Genomic DNA, 24,136 nt, shown 5'->3' with positions numbered 1-24,136 from the left:
AACCATAACTTGAACACCACTAATCCAAAATGAGCGCTTTATAGCTCTTTAGATTCCATTTTTCAAGCGCTTTCCAACGATAGGTCATATGATAGGGTTTTGAGAAACTTACAAACATGTTATCCATGTCCCCTTTTTTAAGTATTCAAAAATGGGAATTGGGAAATTCCCAAATTCACTAATATGGTGTTCATCCACATCATCCATACCAATCCACATCATCCATACATCCATCCACATCAATCCACATCATCCATACATCCATCCACATCAATCCACATTATCCACACATCCATCCACATCTTCCATACATCCATCCACATCAATCCACACGTCAATCCACACGTCAATCCACATCATCCATACATCCATCCACATCAATCCACATTATCCACACATCAATCCACATCATCCATACATCCATTCACGTTAATCCACATTACTCACACATCAATCCATATCATCCATACATCCATCCACATCAATCCACATTATCCACTCATCCATCCACATCAATCCACATTATCCACACATCCATCCACATCTTCCATACATCCATCCTCATCAATCCATACGTCAGTTCTCATTACCCACACATCAATCCACATCATCCATACATCCATCCACATCAATCCACATTATCCACTTATCCATCCACATTACCCACACATCAATCCACATTCATTTCATAATAAGTATTCCCATTCTCATCTAATCACATCTTTTTCTATCTCATCACTTAATTCCTCATTTATCCTCATTAGATCACATCTACTTGCATCTACCCATACATCTCATCACTTCACATACATTAACATCTATCCAGATTACATCGCATCTTATCACATCCATTTCATACTAACACATTCATTCACGTCCCTTATCGTTCATTCACATCCCGATTCACATGTTATCACATTCATTCACATCCTATATCATTCATTTACATCCTGATTCACATGACATCACATCTCATCTATTCATTCACATTTATCTGATTTGCATCACATATCATCACATCTTTTTACCTTTCATTCTCATCACTTCTATTCTCATCACATCTATCCATCCATTCTTTCTCATCTATCTGATTTGCATCCCATCTCATCACATCTGTTTACCTCTCATTCTCATCACATCCATCCATCCATTCTTTCCTATCTATCTGATTCGCATCCCATCTCATCTATTTACCTCTCATTATCGTCACTTCTATTCTCATCACATCCATCCATCCATTCATCCATTCATTCCCATCTATCTGATTCGCATCCCATCTCATCACATCTATTTACCTCTCATTCTCACATCCATCCATCGCATCCATCCATCCATCCATCCATTCCCATCTATCTTATTCGCATCCCATCTCATCACATCTAATACCTCTCATTCTCATGACTTCTATTCTCATTCCCATCTATCTGATTCGCATCCCATCTCATCACATCTATTTACCTCTCATTCTCATCACTTCTATTCTTATCACATCCATCCATCCATTCTTTCTCATCTATCTGATTGGCATCCCATCTCATCACATCTATTTACCTCTCATTCTCATCACTTCTATTCTCATCACATCCATCCATCCATTCATTCCCATCTATCTGATTGGCATCCCATCTCATCACATCTATTTACCTCTCATTCTCATCACTTCTATTCTCATCACATCCATTCATCCATTCATTCCCATCTATCTGATTCACATCCCATCTCATCACATCTATTTACCTCTCATTCTCATCACTTCTATTCTCATCACATCCATCCATCCATTCATTTCCATCTATCTGATTCGCATCCCATCTCATCACATCTATTTACCTCTCATTCTCATCACTTTTATCCTCATCATATCCATCCATCCATTCATTCCCATCTATCTGATTCATATCACATCTTATCACATCTATTATAGAATGTAAGAGAATTCTTATTTTTGATATAAAGTGGAATGAAGGGATGTAATGCATGAAAATATGAGTAATCACCATGTAAACATGATGCCTAAGTGTGTTTAGTCTCTCACCAAGAGAATGGAAATAGCCTTCCACAAGCCAAGAGAGAAGCCATGAAAATATGAGTAATCACCATGTAAACATGATGCCTAAGTGTGTTTAGTCTCTCACCAAGAGAATGGAAATAGCCTTTCACAAGCCAAGAGAGAAGCCATGAGCTCCAAGAAACATAGTTTCCATTTCTAAAAATGATCATCAAAAGTTACAACCATGGTCCAAGTCCCCTCTTTTATACATGGACTTGTCCCATTATTAACCCTATTGAATAAAGTTCCTACTTTATTACAAACCATCCCTTCCCAAAGATTTTGTCCTCAAAATCAATAACATGTACAATCTCAAAGTATGAGACTCTAATGTAATCAATGGGAAGTGGTTAAGAGTTCTCAAGTACATCCAAAGCACATTTACAATGAAAATCCGGATGTATACAAGTCCACAAAGCTTCAAGCCCAAAGTGTATGAGTGGGACTGTTATGACAGCCCTTCTAGTCGATGAAGACCCTTGAAAATCCTTCATTTATACTCCATATATTGGGCTGAAAATGATATGTACACTTAGCCATATGTAGCCCACATCATAATCTTTCATTAGGATACGCCATGAAGCTTGTTGGAGTAGAAAAATAGGCCCAATAGTAGACCTTCCCAAAGCTGTCCAGAAATTACAGCATGTATACTTCTCCTCATATTACCCAATTTGCTCAAGTAAACCATACCACTTGGTCACGGAAAGTCATCCACAAGTAAGCCATGTTGTTGGACATACTCCAATGATTGCCAAGTAGCCTCATCCATGGGTAATTGCTTCCATTTGATAAGGTATTCATCAATATTCCGATTCCTCAACTCTCTTGTCCTCTTGCCAATAACCCTCTCCGGCTCATAAATGATCTCACCTTCTTCATTCATGGGTGGAAGCTCTTCCATATTTTGAGGCAAAGATCCCATAAACCTCTTAAGGTTAGATACATGAAACACATTATGGATCCTTGTCGAAGAAGGCAAATCCAACTTGTAGGCCAAATCACCAACCCTCTTGATAATCAAGTATGGTCCATAATACCTATGAGCCAATTTTGAGTTGGTTACACCTTTGAGAGTGTTATGCCGACTCTTGGGAAGCTTCAATAGCACATAATCACCCTCTTCAAACTCCACATTCCTTCTATGAACATCCGCATTAGCCTTCATGACATCTTGAGCCTTCTTCATATTGTCCTTGCAAAGTTGAAGAAGTTGTCTCATTCTTTCCAACTCTTCTTTTGCCAATGGATTGACCACTTTGTCTTCATGGAAGGCTATCGATGGCACATATACTTGATATCCATAGAGAGCCTCAAATGGTGACATGCCAATACTCAAATGCTTGCTTGAATTATGGCAAAATTCAGCAAGATAAAGCCACTCATCCCAAGATGTTTGCATGTCATGACAATAGTGCCTCAAGTACACCTCAAGCCATTTGTTTGTGCACTCCGTTTGCCCATCCGTTTGAGGGTGATAAGCCATAGATGGAGTGATTTGAGTACCCAAGCTCTCAAATAATGACCTCCAAAAAGTCCCCATGAACTTGGTATCTCGATCACAAACTATGTTGAGTGGCAAGCCATGTATCTTGAATACATGTTCCAAAAATTGCTTGGCAATATGAGATGCTCCATAAGTGGTCTTTGAAGCAATGAAATGGGCTGATTTTGTAAGCCTATCAATCACCACAAATATTTGATCCCATCCATGCTTTGTCTTTGGTAGACCCGTGATGAAGTCCATAGAAATGTGAGTCCATTTACCATCCGGAATAGGTAATGGATGAAGTAAACCACTTGGGAGTTGATGGCTATCCTTATTCTTTTGACAAGAAGCACATTCCATCACAAACTTCTTCACATCTCCCCATATGCCTTTCCAATAAAAACTCTTGCTCACTTTATCATAGGTTTTGAGTACACCAAGATGGCCCGAAAGTGGTGAAGAATGCATCTCATGAAGCACCTTTGGTATGTAGAATGAGGTAGGAACCAAATACACCTTATCCTTGTACCACAAGAGACCATTGTGAAGCTTGTAATGAGGAAACTCTCCACCATCACCTTGCTGTAATTTGGTATAAATATGGGCAGCACCTTCATTGATGAGGTATTCCTCTTGAATCCCCTTGATCCATTCACTATATACCTCCATGATTGAAGTTGTAGCGCATGCCCACATTCTAGACAATGCATCCGCCACTACATTGTCCTTCCCGGGTGTGTAGGATATCTCAAAATCATATCCTTGAAGTGTGGCCAGCCATCTCTTTTGCTTTGGAGAAAGATTTGGTTGGGAGAGGAAAAATTTCAGCACCCTATGATCACTTCTCACCTTGAAATGAGCACCATAAAGATAGTGATGCCACTTCTTGATGGCATGAAGTATGGCTAGCATCTCTTGCTCATAAACATGAAGCCCCATCTCCTTTTCGGTAAGCTTTCTACTTTCAAATGCAATGACTCCATGCTCTTGATACAAAACTGCCCCAATTCCTCTACCACTTGCATCCGCCCTCACATAAAATGTCTTTGCAAAATCCGGACATACAAGTATAGGGGCTGAAGTGAGCAACTCCTTGAGCTCATTGAAGCTCTTGTTGGCAATGGAATCCCAAAAGAAAGCCTCCCTCTTGAGCAAGTCGGTAAGAGGTGCCGCAATGGATGCATAATGTTGCATGAATCTTCTATAGAAAGAAGATAATCCCAAAAATCCTCTCAATTGAGTTGTATTGCTTGGTGTTGGCCACTCTTTGACACATGCCACTTTCTTAGGATCAGCCCTTATGCCATTCTCACCCACCAAGTGTCCAAGATATTCCACTTCATTAACCATGAATGTGCATTTGCTCTCCTTTGCATAAAGCTTGTGCTTCCTCAACACTTCAAACACTTGCTTCACATGACATAGATGTTCCCCTTTGCTCTTGCTATAGATCAAGATGTCATCGAAGAACACTAGCACAAACTTGAAAAGAAGGGGAGCCAATATCCGATTCATCAATGCTTGAAAAGTGGCCGGAGCATTTGTAAGACCAAAGGGCATCACCATGAAGTGAAACAATCCCCTTTCCGTCCTAAATGCTGTCTTCTCTTCATCACCTTCCTTCATCCTTATTTGATGATATCCCGATCTCAAATCAATCTTGGTGAATAACTTTGCCCCTTTGAGCTCATCAAGAAGATCATCAATGCGAGGTATGGGATACCTATTCTTGATTGTGACCTTGTTCAAGTCACGATAATCAATGCACATGCGAAAGGATCCATCCTTCTTCTTCACCAAAAGAACGGGAGATGCAAATGGAGATTGTGAAGGTTGAATAAGACCCATAGCAAGCAAATCTTGCACTTGCTTAGCCACTTCCTCTCTTTCTACCTTAGACAAACGGTAAGGAGGCTTGTTGATGACAACCTTTGCATTCGGTTCAAGTACTATGGCATGGTCAATCTCCCTTTTAGGTGGTAGACTCTTTGGCACTTGCAAAATATCTTCATACTCCTTAAGAAGAGTTGCCATTTCCTCATCTATGTGCTGTCCACTGCCTTCCATCCCCTCTTGGGTAACATGTAACACATAGATAGTGCCAAAAGCCTTAATCTCTTTCTTGAGTCGCCTTGGAGTGATCAAAGAGAGCTTCTTAGGTGCATTTGCAGCAAGTACCACTTGTTTCCTAATATCAATGTACTATCATGCACAAGGCAGCGAAGTGAGGTGGGGTAGGTCCTCCAGAGGTAAAAGAACAATAGAGAAGCACCTAGAATAGTGGAGATGACCCCTCCAACATCTCCTCTTTAGCTCCCCTGAAGAGGACCCCGATATACCGGCGCGTGGAAGTAAGTGATCCAAAGAAAGCCTTGGTGAAGATGTCCTCCACGTTGTCCCTAGTAGGACAATACTCCAGTGTTAATAAGGTACAGAGCGCCAAGTAGTCACAAACCATATGATAATGAATGGAAATGTTCTTGGACTTCGAATGGAAAACTGGTTCCCAACAAGAGACATGGCACTTTGATTGTCAGAGTAGACAATGGTAGGCAGCGGAGGAGGGACATGAAGATGATCAAGAAGATGAAGCCACAGAAGCACTTTGACTATTTCAAAGTAAGTATGATACTCTGCTTCTGCTGAAGAACCGGAAACTCTAGGTTGCTTCTTTGTTTGCCAAGAAATGAGTCCAATGCCAAGTAAGTAAAAATATCCCATAGTATACATCTGGGCATCTGGATCACCTACCAATTAAAATCTGAATATCCAACCAAATCATTAAAAAATTCAATGTAGATGGCTCAAGACAGGAGTAGAGTAACAGTGCATAAACATCGTTAAGCTTTTACAAAGGGGGAGGCTTCTATTTATAAGAAAAAGTGCCTCAAACCAAGCAAACTGATTCTAGAATTTTACAAATCAGTTTGGTCAATTTTTGACCATTTTTGGGTCAGTTCAGCTTACTTTTTGGATCTTGTGAGATCCCTGTTTCCAACCGCAAAACGGATTTGGGGTGCTAACAACGGAAGTAGCCTTTCTTGCGCGGGCCAGGGTCCCACACTCGGGGCCTCATCCACGGATATCCGGACAAAAGACTAATCCGTCGGTTTTTCCAAAACCGAACCCGGAAAAACTTCCTTTATCCGGAAAGCACGGGCGATTCCACCAGGATAACTTTTTACTCTAACGTAGTCAAGACTATTACCGATCAACTGATCCGACTGCACCTTTAAAGGTACTTGGTTAATCAAGGACAAAACTTGCACTTGGATCATTGGGATCAACGCTTTTTTCCCCATCAAGAGGTACAGCCGTTGATTCCTATCCATAGAACAATTACTATCCGGGATTTACTTCATCTATCGTAATAACAGTAATTGAGTCTTAATTTACGGATCCATCAATCTAGCCTAACCCCATCCAGTCCCATGGGTTAGCCAACCTCCCATGGGTTAGCCAACCTCCTAACCACTGTAGAGATGGGATCCAATTAGGAATTTGGTTAGGTTTTGTCCCGGGTACCAGGGAAAAGAGTTCCCAGGCCCCTTAGTCAGAAGTTCATGCAAACATAAAACTAGTCACACCACTTACACACCCAATATGAAATTGTCTTTTTCTCAACATCAACTAACTTTCAAATAATCCTTTAATGAAACCATTATGTCGCTCTAATGATAATCCTCAAAGTCTCTGGTTGAATCCTTATTTCCCGTCATCAGTGTACTTATGTCATCATTGGCAACCAGAACGCTCACCACCTGTTCACTCAGGGGCCTTTTCCATAGTTCCTAGCTCATAGTAACCGGCAATATATTCATATAACAGAATGGAATCTCCGTGGAAGATCAACAAGATCAACCCACAGATCCATATAAAAGAGCCATGGACTCATCCGTTGAGGACCAGTAAGGTCAATCAACCAGATCCATGCCCGGTTTCAGAAAAACAACTCTTACTCCTTGTTCCAATATCTTCCTCGACGCACGTGTGGGTATCTTCGGCGACCCAGAGCCCGAGCACCGTATGGTCAGCACCCTCTAGGATCCTTTGCAGGTGACCTAGCGCTTCACTCATAGGCCGCTTCCTTGGTCCCTAATCCACCGTATCGGAAGCTCACCATTTAAATCGAACCGAGGCTGGTCAAGACCTCGGCCGACCTTGCTACGCGAGACGTCCTCCATTGACTCTCCGTCAGCAGTTGCAACTTTATCAGTTCGGTCTTCATGACCTTAATCCTCAAGACGGTCAAAATTCTTCCCCAGCATTCTTGACATAAAACAGTCATTTACAAATAGTCACAAAATACAGTTTCTATAACGAACTCTCGTCTTTCCACAAAGTCACACTTTTATAATAAAATAATCAATTTTTATGCATACCTCTATGCATGAAATCCAAATATGATAAAAGTCACACTTTTATAATAAAATAATCAACTTTTATGCATACCTCTATGCATGAAATCCAAATATGATAAAAGTCACACTTTTATAATAAAATAATCAACTTTTATGCATACCTCTGCATGAAATCCAAATATGATAAAAGTCACACTTTTATAATAAAATAATTAATTTTTATGCATACCTCTATGCATGAAATCCAAATATGATAAAAGTAACACTTTTATAATAAAATATTCAACTTTTATGCATACCTCTATGCATGAAATCCAAATATGATAAAAGTAACACTTTTATAATAAAATAATCAACTTTTATGCATACCTCTATGCATGAAATTCAAATATGATAAAAGAAACACTTTTATAATAAAATAATCAACTTTTATGCATACCTCTATGCATGAAATTCAAATATGATAAAAGAAATACTTTTATATTAAAATAATAATTCTTTTATGCATACCTCTATGCATGAAATCCAAATATGATAAAAGTAACACTTTTACAATAATATAATCATCAATTATGCATAAAAAATCAATTTCTCCATGATTACAATAAAATTCTTTCAATTAATCTAGGATGATAATTCCTAGAATATGGTAGGAAGTTCTCTTTTCATGCTTTGAATAAAATTATTTTATGTGTAATTTTTATAAAAATTTTACCATAGCTCCGCTACTATGACTGATAAATCTCAATTTATTTTGAAGGATAAAGCTTATCATTAAGGAAATGATTAGAATGATCCCTAATTGGATCATTAATCCAATAATGGGTTGAATCATCAATATTCATGAAATACATAAACTAAAAGCATAGAAAAAAGCCATTAATTTGACCTCAAGCATAGATTAATCTTGGATTAAGGAAAAGCTTTATGAAAAGCTTCATTTGGATTGAGAATGGGCCATGAGTATGACCATTTCTTGAGTGAGAGAGAGAAATTACATAAAAACCATTAGAATTAAGCATAAATAGAAATTTATGTAATTCTTAACTATCATTAATCAATTAACTTCAATAGCATTCAAAAACCATTCCAATTAAGCTTCTCAAGCTTGAGAGGGGTTGAGAAGAGAGAAACATTGAGAAATTATAGAAAATGATCAAAATTCACTAATTACCTTACAAATTACTTGATTCTTTGTTCACGGTAGAGGCCCCCAACCAATCAATTGGTTAAGTATGTTGATGAAGTCACCAATGGGGATTGAAGAAAGAGGAAAGCTCCAATTTCTTCAATTTGGAGAGAATTTTAGAGAATAGTAGAAACTAGCATTATTTTAGCATAACTCTAGTATAGTAAAATTCTTCCTTTTTTTTTCAAAGGACTCATGTTCTATTTATAGGAGAGGGAAGCTCTAACCAAAGCTAACTGAATTTTAGAGTTTTCCAGATTCAGTTTGGTTGAATTTGGACTAGATTTGGATCTAGTTTGGTTACTTTTTTATTCGGTTTTGTTCAAGAGAGAGGAGAGATAAAAATATCACATTATTTTTTAGTTTAAAACTCATTCAAGCATGTGAAATATGCACCTCCTTGAAAGAACTCCCCTTCCTTACATATGTGTCAAAATGGAATCATTATACCCAAAATATCTCATATTTTTAATATTGCTCATAGTTTTTTACTAATAAACCTTGTACATTTTCAACTCTTCATCTTGTGTGAGCATTTACTTATTTTTGGATACCCAAAATATCTCATATTTTTAATATTGCTCGTAGTTTTTTACTAATAAACCTTGTACATTTTCAACTCTTCATCTTATGTGAGCATTTACTCATTTTTGGATACCCAAAATATCTCATATTTTTGATATTACTCATAGTTTCTTACTAATAAACCTTGTACATAGTCAACTCTTCATCTTATGTGATCATTTACTCATTTTTGGGTATCTTCTTTTACAAAATTGGATTTATCTCCTCCCTACACATGGATTGATGCTATTGGCCCATAGGAACCTTAATTGGACCATAATCCAAAAATTTCTGAAAATCTAGACCCTTAGGCTAAGGTCCTTCATACTCATTTCCAATTAATTCCAATTGTACGTTGGAAAGTTCTTTTTGAATTTTTGTTTCAGGGGAACTTATTTTAATAAGATGATAAATTTTTCTATCTACAAATATTCAAAATCTGAATATTCTCTCTCTAGAATATTCTCTCTCTCTAAGTCAAAACAGTTAGAAACAAGGTCTTTTATATTTCTGAAGAGGGGATGGTTCCTCATCCACCTTGTACATTTTCAACCTTGTACATTTTCAACTCTTCATTTTGTGTGAGCATTTACTTATTTTTGGATACCCAAAATATCTCATATTTTTAATATTTCTCATAGTTTTTTACTAAATAAACCTTGTACATTTTCAACTCTTCATCTTATGTGAGCATTTACTCATTTTTGGATACCCAAAATATCTCATATTTTTTATATTACTCATAGTTTCTTACTAATAAACCTTGTACATAGTCAACTCTTCATCTTATGTGAGCATTTACTCATTTTTGGATATCTTCTTTTACAAAATTGGATTTATCTCCTCCCTACACATGGATTGATGCTATTGGCCCATAGGAACCTTAATTGGACCATAATCCAAAAATTTCTGAAAATCTAGACCCTTAGGCTAAGGTCCTTCATACTCATTTCCAATTAATTCCAATTGCACATTGGAAAGTTCTTTTTGAATTTCTGTTTCAGGGGAACTTATTTTAATAAGATGATAAATTTTTCTATCTACAAATATTCAAAATCTGAATATTCTCTCTCTCTAAGTCAAAACAGTTAGAAACAAGGTCTTTTATATTTCTGAAGAGGGGATTGATTACAGGGAAAGATGCTGGACATTTTGAGAGGCTGGGGAGGAATCTTACATTCTCTCCCACTTGAAAAACACGAGATGTCCTCATCTCGCAAACTTGGGATAATTTCGCAAGATGCACGAACATGAGACTTAGAGAAAAATTTAATTAAGATTAACCACCAAATAAAAAAGTCTCAAAGAGAGTAAGGGTCAAGACAAGAACAAGATTTAAACTTTATTCATTCTTGGAACATATACAGTAAAGATAGAACTCTTTACACTTCCATAAGTCCATCCATCATATGATCACAAAAGCAGCACTCACAAGCTGCGCACGTATAAGGTAACTCATCTATGGGAATAATTCTGTTGGTTATTGCCGCACCTATCTCAGTGGTATGAGGTGATCTAACAAAAGGACCTCTGAGAGGCAAGCCAAAAACGGGGTAAAGGCATATCTTCTGATGAGGAAGAAAACATGCCAGTAAGAAGACTCGCTCAGAAAACCCAAGATGTCTTGATCTCATGACGCAATAGTATCGAGGACCCAAACCCAAAGCTTCAATAACCATGGCCAAGCGGACATTGTTATGAAAGTGCTGCTAACCCCAGGGTGTTACCCTAGTTATGTCTTGATAGGTCCACCATTTGGTCTGAGCTACAGAAGTTCCTAGGTGAGGAAAAAGTGAGCGCTCATACTGTTCTATAAAATCTTTCTTCACAGACTCGCTTGCGTCTTGAAGGTGAGAAATCATCATGGATAAAACTAATTCATGTTGCCAAGCCATGAAGGAGATTAAGAAGAAGGGAGATCGATGGAAGTAAGATTACTGTGAGCGACATGTAAAAGTTACGACTTATATAAAGGAAGGAACTAGCGTAACTTAGAAGCCAACGGTATCTTGCCACTGAAGTTTTACCGTCTTTCTATGATTTGGGTTTGGCACATATTTCTATGAAATATGTTCTTAATGTATTTCTATGAAATACATTAAGAACTTTGAGATGAGGAGGTAAAAGAAGCTTGTAGGCTAAGTCACCTACTTTCATTGAATTCAGATATAAGGTTCACAATATCTGGGGGATAACTTCTTATACTCCCCAAGAGATAAAGAACTTCTTTTGGGCCGTACTCGAATGAAAACCAAAACCTTGGTATCCAAAACACCGATTTTCACTTCTGAACTCATTGTTCTGAATCCTTAAAATAGGCGTGACTCTTGAGAAGTATTCTAGGGAGAGGGTCTTCCTTTTTTAAACAGAATCTTTCTTTTATTTTAGAGAGAGAATAATTATAAGATCAAAAAGGGAGATTCTTACTCCTGTATACCTCGAAGGCTGGGGAGGAATCTTACAGATCTAGTTTTGAAAAAGGAGAGAGGAGAGATGAAAATATCTATTATTTTTGAGTTTAAAACTCCTCCACACGTGAAATAGGTGCCTCCTTGAAGAGCTCCCTTCTCATTACCAAGGTATCAAAAATGTGCCATTATACCCAAAATATCTCATTTTTTTAGTAATATTCATAGTTTTTTAGTAATAAACCTTGTACTCAGTAGTCAACTCTTCATCTTAAGTGAGCATTTACTCATTTTTGGGGGGTTTTTCTTTTATTCTTCAATTTATCCTCCTTACATTTGGATTAATCTTATTGGTCCATAGGAGCCTTAATTAGACCATAATCTAATTTTTTTAAAAAAAATCTGGACCCTTAGGCTAAGGTCCTTTATACCTATTTTCAATTAATTTCAATTGCACATTGGAAAGTTCTTTTTGAATTTCTGGTTTAAGGGAAACCATTTTAGACACTAGGAGGATTTTTATATCCAAAAATATCTCAATTTTGGATTACCTCCCTCTAGATATTTTCTCTCTCTAGGCCAAAATAGGGTAAAACAGGATCTTTCTTTTATTTCAGAGAGGGGAACAATTATAAGATCAGAAGGGGAGGTTCTTACACCTATACACCTCAAAAGCTGGAGGGAGGAATCTTACATCCTACCCCACTTAAAAAACGCGAGATGTCCTCATCTCGCAACTAGAGGACAACTCTTTCCCTTAACTTGATCCACTGGATCAAGTGTTAATAGTAGAAATCTGTCAGCACAAAATATACTAATCTCATAGTGATTTGCTGAAGTCATTATCGTCATTCCAATTACGAACATCATCACAATGACTCGTCCCATTCATCCTCATTGTGGTTTTGCTCAGCTTATATTTTCAACCAAAATTTAGGAATCATCATTTTTCAATCAGAATCCAATTCAACTCATCAGTTCTTAGCCACAGTTTTAAAATCATATCAACCACATTCGAATTCATCATCTGAATAGCATTTTTGCTTATAATTTCAAGGTCTTAGATTTACTCGTATATATTGCCAGTAAATCAACCACATTCGAATTTATCATCTGAATAGCATTTTTTGCTTATAATTTCAAGGTCTTAGATTTACTCGTATAGAACTCATCATCAGTTAACAATTCATTCAGATCATATCATTCATATCCTGGGACAACTCTTTCTCTTATGATCCAGCTGATTCTGGGGTTCCTTATAGTCTGGTCAACCCAGCAGAATCCTGGGATAAAGATCCCTTATATAGAGCTCATCATCAGTTAACAATTCATTCAGATCATATCATTCATATCCTTAACACAATAATGGTCCATTAGATTGAAATTTTCATCTGAACATTCCTCCATGGGAATTTCAATTATACATATTTTTAATTTGTCATCCCTTAACTTGATCCACTGGGTCAAGTGTTAATAGTAGAAATCTGTCAGCACAATCCACTAATCTCATAGTGATTCGCTGAAGTCATTATCGTCATTCCAATTACGAACATTATCACAGGGACTCGTCCCATTCATCCTCATTGTGGTTTTGCTCAGCTTATATTTTCAACCAAAATTCAGGAATCATCATTTTTCAATCAGAATCCAATTCAACTCATCAGTTCTTAGCCACAGTTTTAAAATCATATCAACCACATTCGAATTCATCATCTGAATAGCATTTTTGCTTATAATTTCAAGGTCTTAGATTTACTCGTATATATTGCCAGTAAAGAGCTGCAGTTATACCCTCGGTATATATGGATAGTCACGGTCCTTAGAATTATAAGATAAATACCATCATGTCTAGGCCTCAAGCAAGTCAGGGATTCCATGTAATTGCGGTACTTCCATCTGAAGACCCAATTACTAATTTATGAATTTCAGTCTGAATATCAATGTGTATGAATTTTCTCACACAAACTCAAATTTAGGAATTTTGGAAAATATGCACAATTTTGGGACAATTCTTTGTTAGATCCAATATAATGTTTACTATGCGATATGCAAGATTTATTATTGGATGTTCTCAACAAGCATTCTTTGTTGTTAGATCCAATACAATGTTTACTGTACGATCTGCAAGATTTATTATTGGATGTTCTCAACAAGCATTTGAATAATGCGATATGATTTATATACTATTGTACATTTGTAACAAGTGTATATGATGTTGGTGGTGGGATGTAAATTTGCCTGCACACCAGGAATTAAGCTTGTTTATATCACATAGCCTCCAGTTGACCATCAAATACAGAAATTTTAACAAAGAAAGGATATTCAATGTAACTTTAAGTTGTAAGAAAGTCTAGGTGATAGAATTAAAAAGATCACCATCTGTATTGAATCAAAATTCTTGAACAATGGGTGCACCATAAATCTAAAAGCTTAAGAAAGCCTTACAATTTGAATAATGATCAAACTATGAGTTTGGTAGCTTCATACAACATTGCTAAAAGATTATGAAGCTAGTTGCCCATATGCTAACAAATTATTCTTGCTCAACTGCACTGACATGTTGATTCAATTGACTCTGTTTGGCCTTCAGTATTATAGCCTTTGGAATCTTGATTTTCTCTGGAAGTCGTCCACCCTTGGGCTTCCATGCCCAAATGATGCAGCTAGTATCTTCCCAACGCTGAGGATCATTTCTGTTCTCTCGCCAATACTTGTTCCAGCAATCCTTATAAACCTCCACATCACTTGCATTCTTCTTCTTTGAAATTGGTGCCCAATATTGTATCTGAACTTGTAGGTAGTTTATTGAGTTGTTGTTTTGATCAACATCACTTGTTGTCACTCCCAACCATATTGGGTAATTTGCATCACAAGGTTGTACAAGCGCAAAATCTCCTTTAGACACATCAAGAGTCGGGTTGAACTCTTCAGCAGGTTTGTTGCGCATTGGACCACAATAATGGTCCTCATTTACATCAAACCCTTCATCTACATTATCCTCCACTTGAAGGTTAAGAGGCTCAGCTTTTTTGCATACACTCCTTGGCCAAAAGTCATAAAATCCAATGTCTTCCCTTGCACTAGGGGTTTGCATGTTTAGCATAAGATTCTCCCAATAGGCAAGGACCGGATTGATCCACTTAGCATAATCACTTTGGTCTCCTTTCTCTTGCAAGTGCTCTTTCCACCAATTGACATGTTTTTTTAAGCCCTCCACAACCTTCTCATTTTCCTTAACATACTCAAAGGGTGGCAATACTTTTGGAAAACCTTCAGGAAGCTTGGGTCCTCCCTGGTCATTTCTCTTCCATAACTCTATACCGCTTTCTGGTAACCAATCAACATTTTTGGGGTGTACTTTGTATTGCATCAAAGGTATTCCATCACTCATATAAAACCTAAATTGCAATGGCTTTGAATGTCCAATCAAGCTATCGGCTCCATCATGTAAGCATCCCTTGACAAAGCCTTTGAAGTCTGCCACCTTTTGTAGGAGAAAGGGTGCTGGATGCATGCTAACACACTCATTAAAGATCTTCATCAAATGTGGAAATGTGAAAATGGTTTGTTTCCTTAACTTCTCAGAGAAGCGACTGAACAATGCATCAATATCTTCATGAGTATGACCAACCATAAGAAAACCAAGCTGCACCATGTCAAACACTCCTCGTGCAACCAATAGGGATAGATAGGCAAATACATAACGGTTCTTATTTTCAGAACCACAATTGTCAAGTTGCAACAACAATGTCCTTGGCAATCTCTTAAAAAATGTCCTTGAATTTGATGGCATTAAACTTGACGCATTTCCATTGCCCCTATCTTGCACATGTGTGTTAGTATGAAAGACTGACTGCATATGTGAAGAACAATTTCCCTCTATATCCACATTTGTTTCTGTCTCTGCATCTGCATCCTCAATGCTCTGCTTGCAATATGCATTTCTCTCCTTCAGTACTTCCATATGCTGATACAGGGCCATAGTAGACAAAACACAATCAAAAAGATCTGTTCGTGGTTCAGCATCTGAGTTTTGTGAGCTCAAGTCACCATACATGTGTTGCTCTCCTCTTTCTAAGTTTCTTAAACATTTTGAGAGAGATGAAATTGTGAAGTTGGGATCACTTGGCCATAACCCCAAGGCAAAGTGACCATAAGCTGTTTGTCCATGTCCATGAGTGAGCATTCCTGTTAAGGATACTGGAAGCCTCTCAACCCCATTGAGAGATTTAGGAACTGGTTTAATTTGTGGTATGGCAGTCTTGCTCTGGTCCATCTTATCATGTATAATACACAAATACCTGTTTGGGTTCATTTCGGAAGAGCTCCTCCAAGCATAGTATAGATTTCTACAACTCATTTGTTTCAACATGTGTGCCCTTCTTTGTGCCATGTATCTGGCACGCTCCTCTTGATTTTTTGTTGATTCCAACTTGACCTTGATTGCCGTACAAATGTCGCATTTTGAGAAGGTGCTGGTTTTTGATAAACTAACTGTCTTGAACTCTGTGTTCCACAATCTTGAGAATGATGGTTGTGACAGTGGCCGGTATTCGAACGAGACAAGTGTGTCATTCACTTCACGCAATATGTCCACCTGTTTGTACATTGTTGGTAGAACACGTTGGGTCTCGCGAGCTCCATGCATAGTTGTCCTTGACCTATGTGGCATTTGATCGGCATTATTATCTATGAAGCCCTGTATGATTGATTTTGCCATCTCAACATGTGTCATGCCCTTCCGTATTATCCCACTGTTGCCATGACTGACATTACATGCACCATTCAAGAACTTCTTTCTGAGCCTATAGAACGTTGACTTACCGATGCCATGCATTACATACCATGCTTTACTACAAACCTTCTTCCCATCAAATGTGAACTCAAAGCACTCGTCATCTTGACCTTGTCTATAGGCCATGCCCATGCAATCTAGTACAAATGTGTATCGTGTACTATAGCTCTATCCCCAAAAGTGTACCCTAGCTTGCATGATTTTGGATCTATCTCCAATTTGACAACATCGGTTCTCACAACAATCAATGGTTGCGACGTTGTGAATGTTTGCAACATCACATTTTTTGCCAGCTCCATGGGTTTTATCGTAATTTTTCATTACTCTTACCCTATGGACATAGCTCCTTTTCTTATTTGTCCCTTCAATGATATCATAGTCAGTGATCATGGCATCATGGTGTTTGCCATCAGAACTATCGCCATCATTGCCCTCTACATCATCATCCTCTTTTTCATCACTTGAAGTGTTTAGACTGTCAATATTTTTTTGCATGAAGTGATCTTGAATACCCTCATCAATAGAAGAAGATTCTGTGTCCTTCACTAATGGTTCACCATTCTCAAATGTGAGTTGCCTGATCGGCCAACTAACCAAATTCAAACCTGAAACACAAGTTGAACTTGGATGCAAAGATCCTTCTATAATGACACCCAAGCTACTCTCCCCTAGTTCTCTACAATTTAGAGCCTCGTATGGGTGGACCAGCAATACTACTCCATTGCCAAGTTTTGTAGATCTGTTGTCATCCCAGAGGATGACACTTTTCTCTTTCCAGCTCTCCCTATCTATAAAGTGATCTTCTTGATCAACAAGAAGTTTCGCAAAATTATCCTCTTTGGTATTAGTAATGTCTCTGTCCATAACAAGGTTGACCAATGGCCATTTGATGATGCTTCCAACTGCTTGAGACATTGTTCGTGCATCCATTGTGGCAAATGGAATGAGAAATGTGTCATCAAAGCTTTGTTGAACATGTATTGCTGCACATGTCTCACCAATGAATTGAAAACCACATGTTTGAGATGCATCAATGGAATGAATAACCCCGCATGCCTTCCTTGCAGAACCATCAATGAGAAACACTGAAGCACCTTGTTTTAGACCCTCCAATCCCTGAAAAAATCAAAATCTCAATAAGAAAGACTGAAGCGATGTTTTTGCGGTAGTACACAAAACTATAAATGTAATTCAATCTCAACATGAGTTCAGGCTCCAACCAAAGTTTGAATCTCACCTATCAATGCTAATTTGCTAAGAGGCTAGGCTCCATCTAAAGCTTGAGCCTTTGCCTGCATATACTTTGTAGGAGGCTCCATGAGGCTCACCATCATATGTTAGTTTGCTACTAGGAGGCTCCAGTTAAAGTTATCATCCTCACTTGCATCATATATTAGTTTGCATATGTTAGCTAGAATGGTAGGCTCCTCCAACAAAAGTTAAAGCCTCACCTGCGGATGCTAGTTCGCTTCTAGGAAGCTGCAAGTAAAGTTTGAACCTGACCCACAGATGCTAGTTTGCTTGGAGGCTCCAACCAAAGTTTGAGCCTCACCTTCATATGCTAGTTTGCTATTAAGAGGTCCCAATTGACGTGATAATCCTTACCTCATGTATATGCTAGTTTCCCAAGAGGTAGGCTTCATCACCCTCTGCATCTGGCCACACCGTTTCATTTTGGGATATTGAGTCAAGATATGGTGTCAATTAGCCATCAATGTTTCATAGCTACAAAAGGCAAAGGTGAGTGGTTACAATAGCAGCAAAGGCAAAGAGAAAGCAATAGAGAGAAACGATATGCTAGTGAAGAGAATGTGACATGGAAATGAGCAAATGGACATTGGATTTGAGACTCTTCTCCTTCATGAAACTCAAACTCAAGTTTGAGCCATTGTGCATTATATAGATTTTAGTTGAATTTTTAATCGCATAGTTCATAAGTATATTTGGGTGTATGGGGAAAGAGGGAAGAAAACAAGAAATCTCAAGCTCAAGGCTCGAACTTGAGTTTGAGCCTTGTCTATTACACAAGTAAGTAGGAATAGAGAGGGAAGCTAGGATAATCCAATAGAACAAGTGGGGTGTGGGTGAAGATGGGTATATAACCAAAAGTGAAAGTAACTATAATCAAAAGACCTGGGACCTGGGACCTGGGCCTGGGCTTGGGCTTGGGGAATGAGCCATTGTGCATTATATAGATTTTAGTTGAATTTTTAATCGCATAGTTTATAAGTATATTTGGGTGTATGAGAAAAATAAGAAAGAAAACAAGAAATATCAAGTTCAAGGTCAAGCTCAAGGCTCGAACTTGAGTTTGAGCCGTGTCTATTACACAAGCGGGGAAACTAGCCTAATCCCATAGAACAAGTGGGGTGTGGATGAAGATGAGTATATAAGTATATTGGGTGTATGGGAAAAATAGGGAAGAAAACAAGAAATCTCAAGCTCAAGGCTCGAACTTGAGTTTGAGCCTTGTCTATTACACAAGTGGGGAAACTAGCCTAATCCCATAGAACAAGTGGGGTGTGGATGAAGATGAGTATATAAGTATATTGGTGTATGGGAAAAATAGGGAAGAAAACAAGAAATCTCAAGCTCAAGGCTCGAACTTGAGTTCGAGCCTTGTCTATTACACAAGTGGGGAAACTAGCCTAATCCCATAGAACAAGTGGGGTGTGGATGAAGATGAGTATATAACCAAAAGTGAAAGTAACTATTATCAAAAGACCTGGGACCTGGGGCTTGGGCTTGGGCTTGGGCTTGGGGAATGAAACCGAAACCAAAACGCAGCTTTCTGCCGGACCGACCCGGCGCTCCTCCGTCTTCCTCTCGCAAATCGAAACCGAAACCAAAACCCAGCTTTCTGCCGGACCGACCCGGCGCTCCTCCGTCTTCCTCTCGCAAATCGATTCTCCTCGCATCCGGAACGGAGCCGAGCGCAAATCGAATTCGAAGAATCCTCCTCGGCAGCGAGCAGCTCCCCCCTTCCTCCGTCGGTGCGCGTAGAACCTCCCCCCCTCCTCCGTCGGTGCGCGTAGAACCTCCCCCCCTCCGCTCTGCAGCCGCCCGCGCAGAACCCCCCCTCTCCCGGCGGCGACCATCCCCCTCCCCCGCTACAGCCACCCCTCTCCCGGTAGAACCCCCCCTTCCTCGGCGCAGCTCCCCCTCTCCCGGTGGCGAGCATCCCCCTCCCTTCCTCCGCTGCAGCCACCCCTCTCCCGGCGGCGAGCAGAACCCACCCCCCCTTCCTCCTCCGTCGGCGCGCCCGGCCCTGACGGCCGAAAATTCAAATTCAAAAATCCCCCCCCCCAAAATTCAAATTCAAAAATCCCCCCCCCAAAATTCAAATTCAAAAATTCCCCCCAACGGAAATTCGAATTCCCCTCCCCCCCAAACGGAATTCCGCCCGCACCCCGAAATTCCTTGCCGACCCCTAGAATTTTTTCGCCTTTGGCCTTCTCTCTCTCGAAAAAAATCGCCTTCCGACCTCGCCAAAAAAAACCTGCGCACTCGCCTTCCCCTTCCCTCGCAAACAACCAGAATCGTCCGACCTCGCCAAAAAAAACTGCGCACCCGCCTTCGCCTTCCCTCGCAAAAAAAACCGGCCGACCTCCCGTTTCACCCATACAAAAACTGCGCGCCTTAGAGCAGATATCTCGCAGCAAAAACTCTCCGCTCCCTGCGTTTCCAGCGCACCCTTTGTTTCATGCGCACCTTGGAGCAGATCCAGCCCTGCGTTTCAAGCGCACCCTGGAGCAGATCTCCCTGCAGCCCTGCGTTTCTAGCGGTTTCTTTTCCTCGGATACCTCAAGCATCCCGTCAAGATCAAGACTGTGCAACATCGGAGACTTCAGAAAGTAAGTCCTTCTTTAAATGATTATCTACACTAATATAAACGCTTACTTGATTGCACGCTAAGTGTGTCATTTGTCAATCGTTGCTCGTCGTAGATTGTTTGCACCACTTAAGGCTCTCGAACTTGAGTTGGAGCCTTGGCTCTCACCAACCTTAAGGCTCGAACTTGAGTTGGAGCCTTGGCTCTCGATGCTAGTGTACACCGGCCTTAAGGCTCGAACTTGAGTTGGAGCCTTTGTTCTTCAATCTAGTGTACACCGGCCTTAAGGCTCGAACTTGAGTTGGAGCCTTTGTTCTCCAATCTAGTGTACACCGGCCTTAAGGCTCGAACTTGAGTTGGAGCCTTTGTTCTTCAATCTAGGCCTTAAGGCTCGATGTACACTAGATTGGAGAACAAAGGCTCCAACTCAAGTTCGAGCCTTAAGGTTGGCGAGAGCCAAGGCTCCAACTCAAGTTGAGCCTTAAGGTTGGCGAGAGCCAAGGCTCCAACTCAAGTTCGAGAGCCAAGGCTCCAACTCAAGTTCGAGCCTTAAGGTTGGCGAGAGCCAAGGCTCCAACTCAAGTTCGAGAGCCAAGGCTCCAACTCAAGTTCGAGCCTTAAGGCCGGTGTACACTAGCATCGAGAGCCAAGGCTCCAACTCAAGTTCGAGCCTTAAGGCCGGTGTACACTAGATTGGAGAACAAAGGCTCCAACTCAAGTTCGAGCCTTAAGGCCGGTGTACACTAGCATCGAGAGCCAAGGCTCCAACTCAAGTTCAAGCCTTAAGGTTGGCGAGAGCCAAGGCTCCAACTCAAGTTCGAGAGCCTTAAGGCTCGAACTTGAGTTGGAGCCTTGGCTCTCGATGCTAGTGTACATCGGCCTTAAGGCTCGAACTTGAGTTGGAGCCTTGGCTCTCGATGCTAGTGTACACCGACCTTAAGGCTCGAACTTGAGTTGGAGCCTTTGTTCTCCAATCTAGTGTACACCGGGGCCTTAAGGCTCGAACTTGAGTTGGAGCCTTGGCTCTCGAACTTGAGTTGGAGCCTTGGCTCTCGCCAACCTTAAGGCTCGAACTTGAGTTGGAGCCTTGGCTCTCGATGCTAGTGTACACCGGCCTTAAGGCTCGAACTTGAGTTGGAGCCTTTGTTCTCCAATCTAGTACACCGGCCTTAAGGCTCAAACTTGAGTTGGAGCCTTGGCTCTCGCCAGCCTTAAGGCTCGAACTTGAGTTGGAGCCTTGGATCTCGATGCTAGTGTACACCGGTCTTAAGGCTCGAACTTGAGTTGGCTCTCGCCAACCTTAAGGCTCGAACTTGAGTTGGAGCCTTGGCTCTCGATGCTAGTGTACACTGGCCTTAAGGCTCGAACTTCAGATTAAGCCTTTGTTCTCCATGCTAGTGTACTCTGGCTTTAAGGCTCGAACTTGAGTTTGAGCCTTTGCTCTCCATGCTAGTGCACCCCGGCCCCTTAAGTCTCGAACTTCAGATTGAGCCTTTGCTCTCCATGCTAGTGCACCCTGGCCCCTTAAGGCTCGAACTTCAGATTGAGCCTTTGCTCTCCATGCTAGTGCATCCCGGTCCCTTAAGGCTCGAACTCCAGTTTGAGCCTTTGCTCTCCATGCTAGTGCATCCCGGTCCCTTAAGGCTCGAACTTCAGATTGAGCCTTTGATATCCATGCTAGTGCACCCCGGCTCCTTAAGGCTCGAACTCCAGTTTGAGCCTTTGCTCTCCATGCTAGTGCATCTCGGTCCCTTAAGGCTCGAACTTCAGATTGAGTCTTTGCTCTCCATGCTAATGCACCTCGGCCCCTTAAGGCTTGAACTTAAGTTTGAGCCTTTGCTCTCCATGCTAGTGCACCTCGGCCTTAAGGCTCGAACTTGAGTTGGAGCCTTTGTTCTCCATGCTAGTGTACACCGGCCTTAAGGCTCGAACTAGAGTTGGAGCCTTGGCTCTCGATGCTAGTGTACACTGGCCTTAAGGCTCAAACTTCAGATTGAGCCTCTGTTCTCCATGCTAGTGTACTCTGGCCTCTTAAGACTCCAACTTAAGTTCAAGCCTCCCATACATGGAACTTCGCCTTAAGGCTCAAACTTGAGTTTGAGCCTTGTCTCTCTATGCTAGCGCACCCCTAGCATATGAGTGCACAACTTGGATCTAGGCTCCACCTTAAGTCGAGCTTCTGTATAGATTAAGTAAATGCAAGTGAGGCTCTTGCTATTCAAGAAAACTTTTTGTAGCATGCATTAAGTTTCTTAAGTTTGATAGGTTTTGATTTGATATGTAGCATTTAAATCTAATTTTTTCTAAGGTTTTGAAACTTTTTTTTGCTTCACAGGAATGGAAGCTAGCAGAGCGCCCGCTACCTCGCAACCACATGGTGCACCAATCTTTACTCTGGATGCTCTCGAAACAACAACTCAAGCTAAAAGTGTCACTCCTAGAATTAAGGTGGATAAAACCTTCGAATTGAGTAACAAAGAAGGAGTAAAATGGTTTGTGGATAGCTACGATGCTAGTGCAAACTTCAAAGGAGTCCTCCATTTGTTTTTGTCTCAAGGTGATACATCATATGGAGATATGGGGATTGTGGTAGGCGCTAAGGATGATGTGGATGCAAGAGCAAACCCATGCTTCACATGCACTGTATTGCCAGAAGGAGAAACTACAAAAGCAAATAAGTTTTGCTTATCATTGGAAACTTTTCACCGAGCAGACATGACTGGCAGTAAACTAGGAAAGGACAATTGTATTGTAAAGTTAGGATTGAAGATCATTGACTTTTCCAATCAAGAAGACTCAGGGGTGGATAATGTGGAGGACCTGGTGAAAGCAGTGAGGCATGCAAAGAAGGCTTTGGATTCACGAAAAAAGTCCATACCTGAAAAGGAGACAACCACTCAAGTTAGGAAAATTGTGGAGAAAAAAGGCAGGGCCATAGTGAAGAGTGCACTTGAAGCATCTACAAATGCTGGTGCAACTTCTTCAAAACATAAAAAGGAGGGTGACAAAATAAAAGCCCTTGATGCAAGCACAATAGCAGCTGAAGACATGGCAGGCTCTCAAGTGCAAGAAGAGGAGCAAGCACTTGCAAAGAAGAGAAAGACAAAGCACTCTACAAAGGTTCAAGAAATCTCTTTAAAGAGGCAAAGGACAAAACCAGCAAGTGGTTCAAAGGAGATAGATGTGTCCGATGACGAGCTAATGGAGGTTGAGACTCTAAACAAGGGCAACAAAGCAATTATCTCATTAGAAATAAAGAAGGGATATTATCCCTTTGGTCTAAATGAGGTCTTCAGCATTGATGTGATGAAATGTTATCCTGCTCCTTCAAACTATGTGTATAGAAGGTTAAATAAGGATTGGGTTCGTATTTTGACCCAAGACTTTATTGAGGACCCAAAGCAAGAGGAGATACTTGCAATTTTGATGCCCTGTAATCGTGCTACAA

At 40.2% G+C, this 24,136-nt stretch overlaps 1 protein-coding gene across 1 annotated transcript in view; it reads right to left on the bottom strand.

The window, feature by feature from the left end:
* Nucleotides 1-20,479, bottom strand: part of LOC147610303 (short-chain dehydrogenase/reductase 2-like) — a 31,204-nt gene extending 10,725 nt beyond the window's left edge. Inside the window, exons 1-2 of the mRNA XM_086786549.1 lie at nt 20,250-20,479; nt 19,628-20,124 (exon numbers count right to left, since the gene is read on the bottom strand). Of these exons, the coding sequence (XP_086642675.1) occupies nt 19,628-20,124; nt 20,250-20,479 (727 nt within the window). The remainder of the gene's footprint in view (nt 1-19,627; nt 20,125-20,249) is intronic.
* Nucleotides 20,480-24,136: the final 3,657 nt, after the last annotated feature.

The sequence above is a fragment of the Cibotium barometz genome, chromosome 49 (assembly GCF_041138505.1).
Source record: "Cibotium barometz isolate CiBa-2024 chromosome 49, ASM4113850v1, whole genome shotgun sequence".
Lineage (NCBI taxonomy): Eukaryota > Viridiplantae > Streptophyta > Polypodiopsida > Cyatheales > Cibotiaceae > Cibotium > Cibotium barometz.
This window is presented reverse-complemented; position numbering and strand designations above follow the sequence as displayed.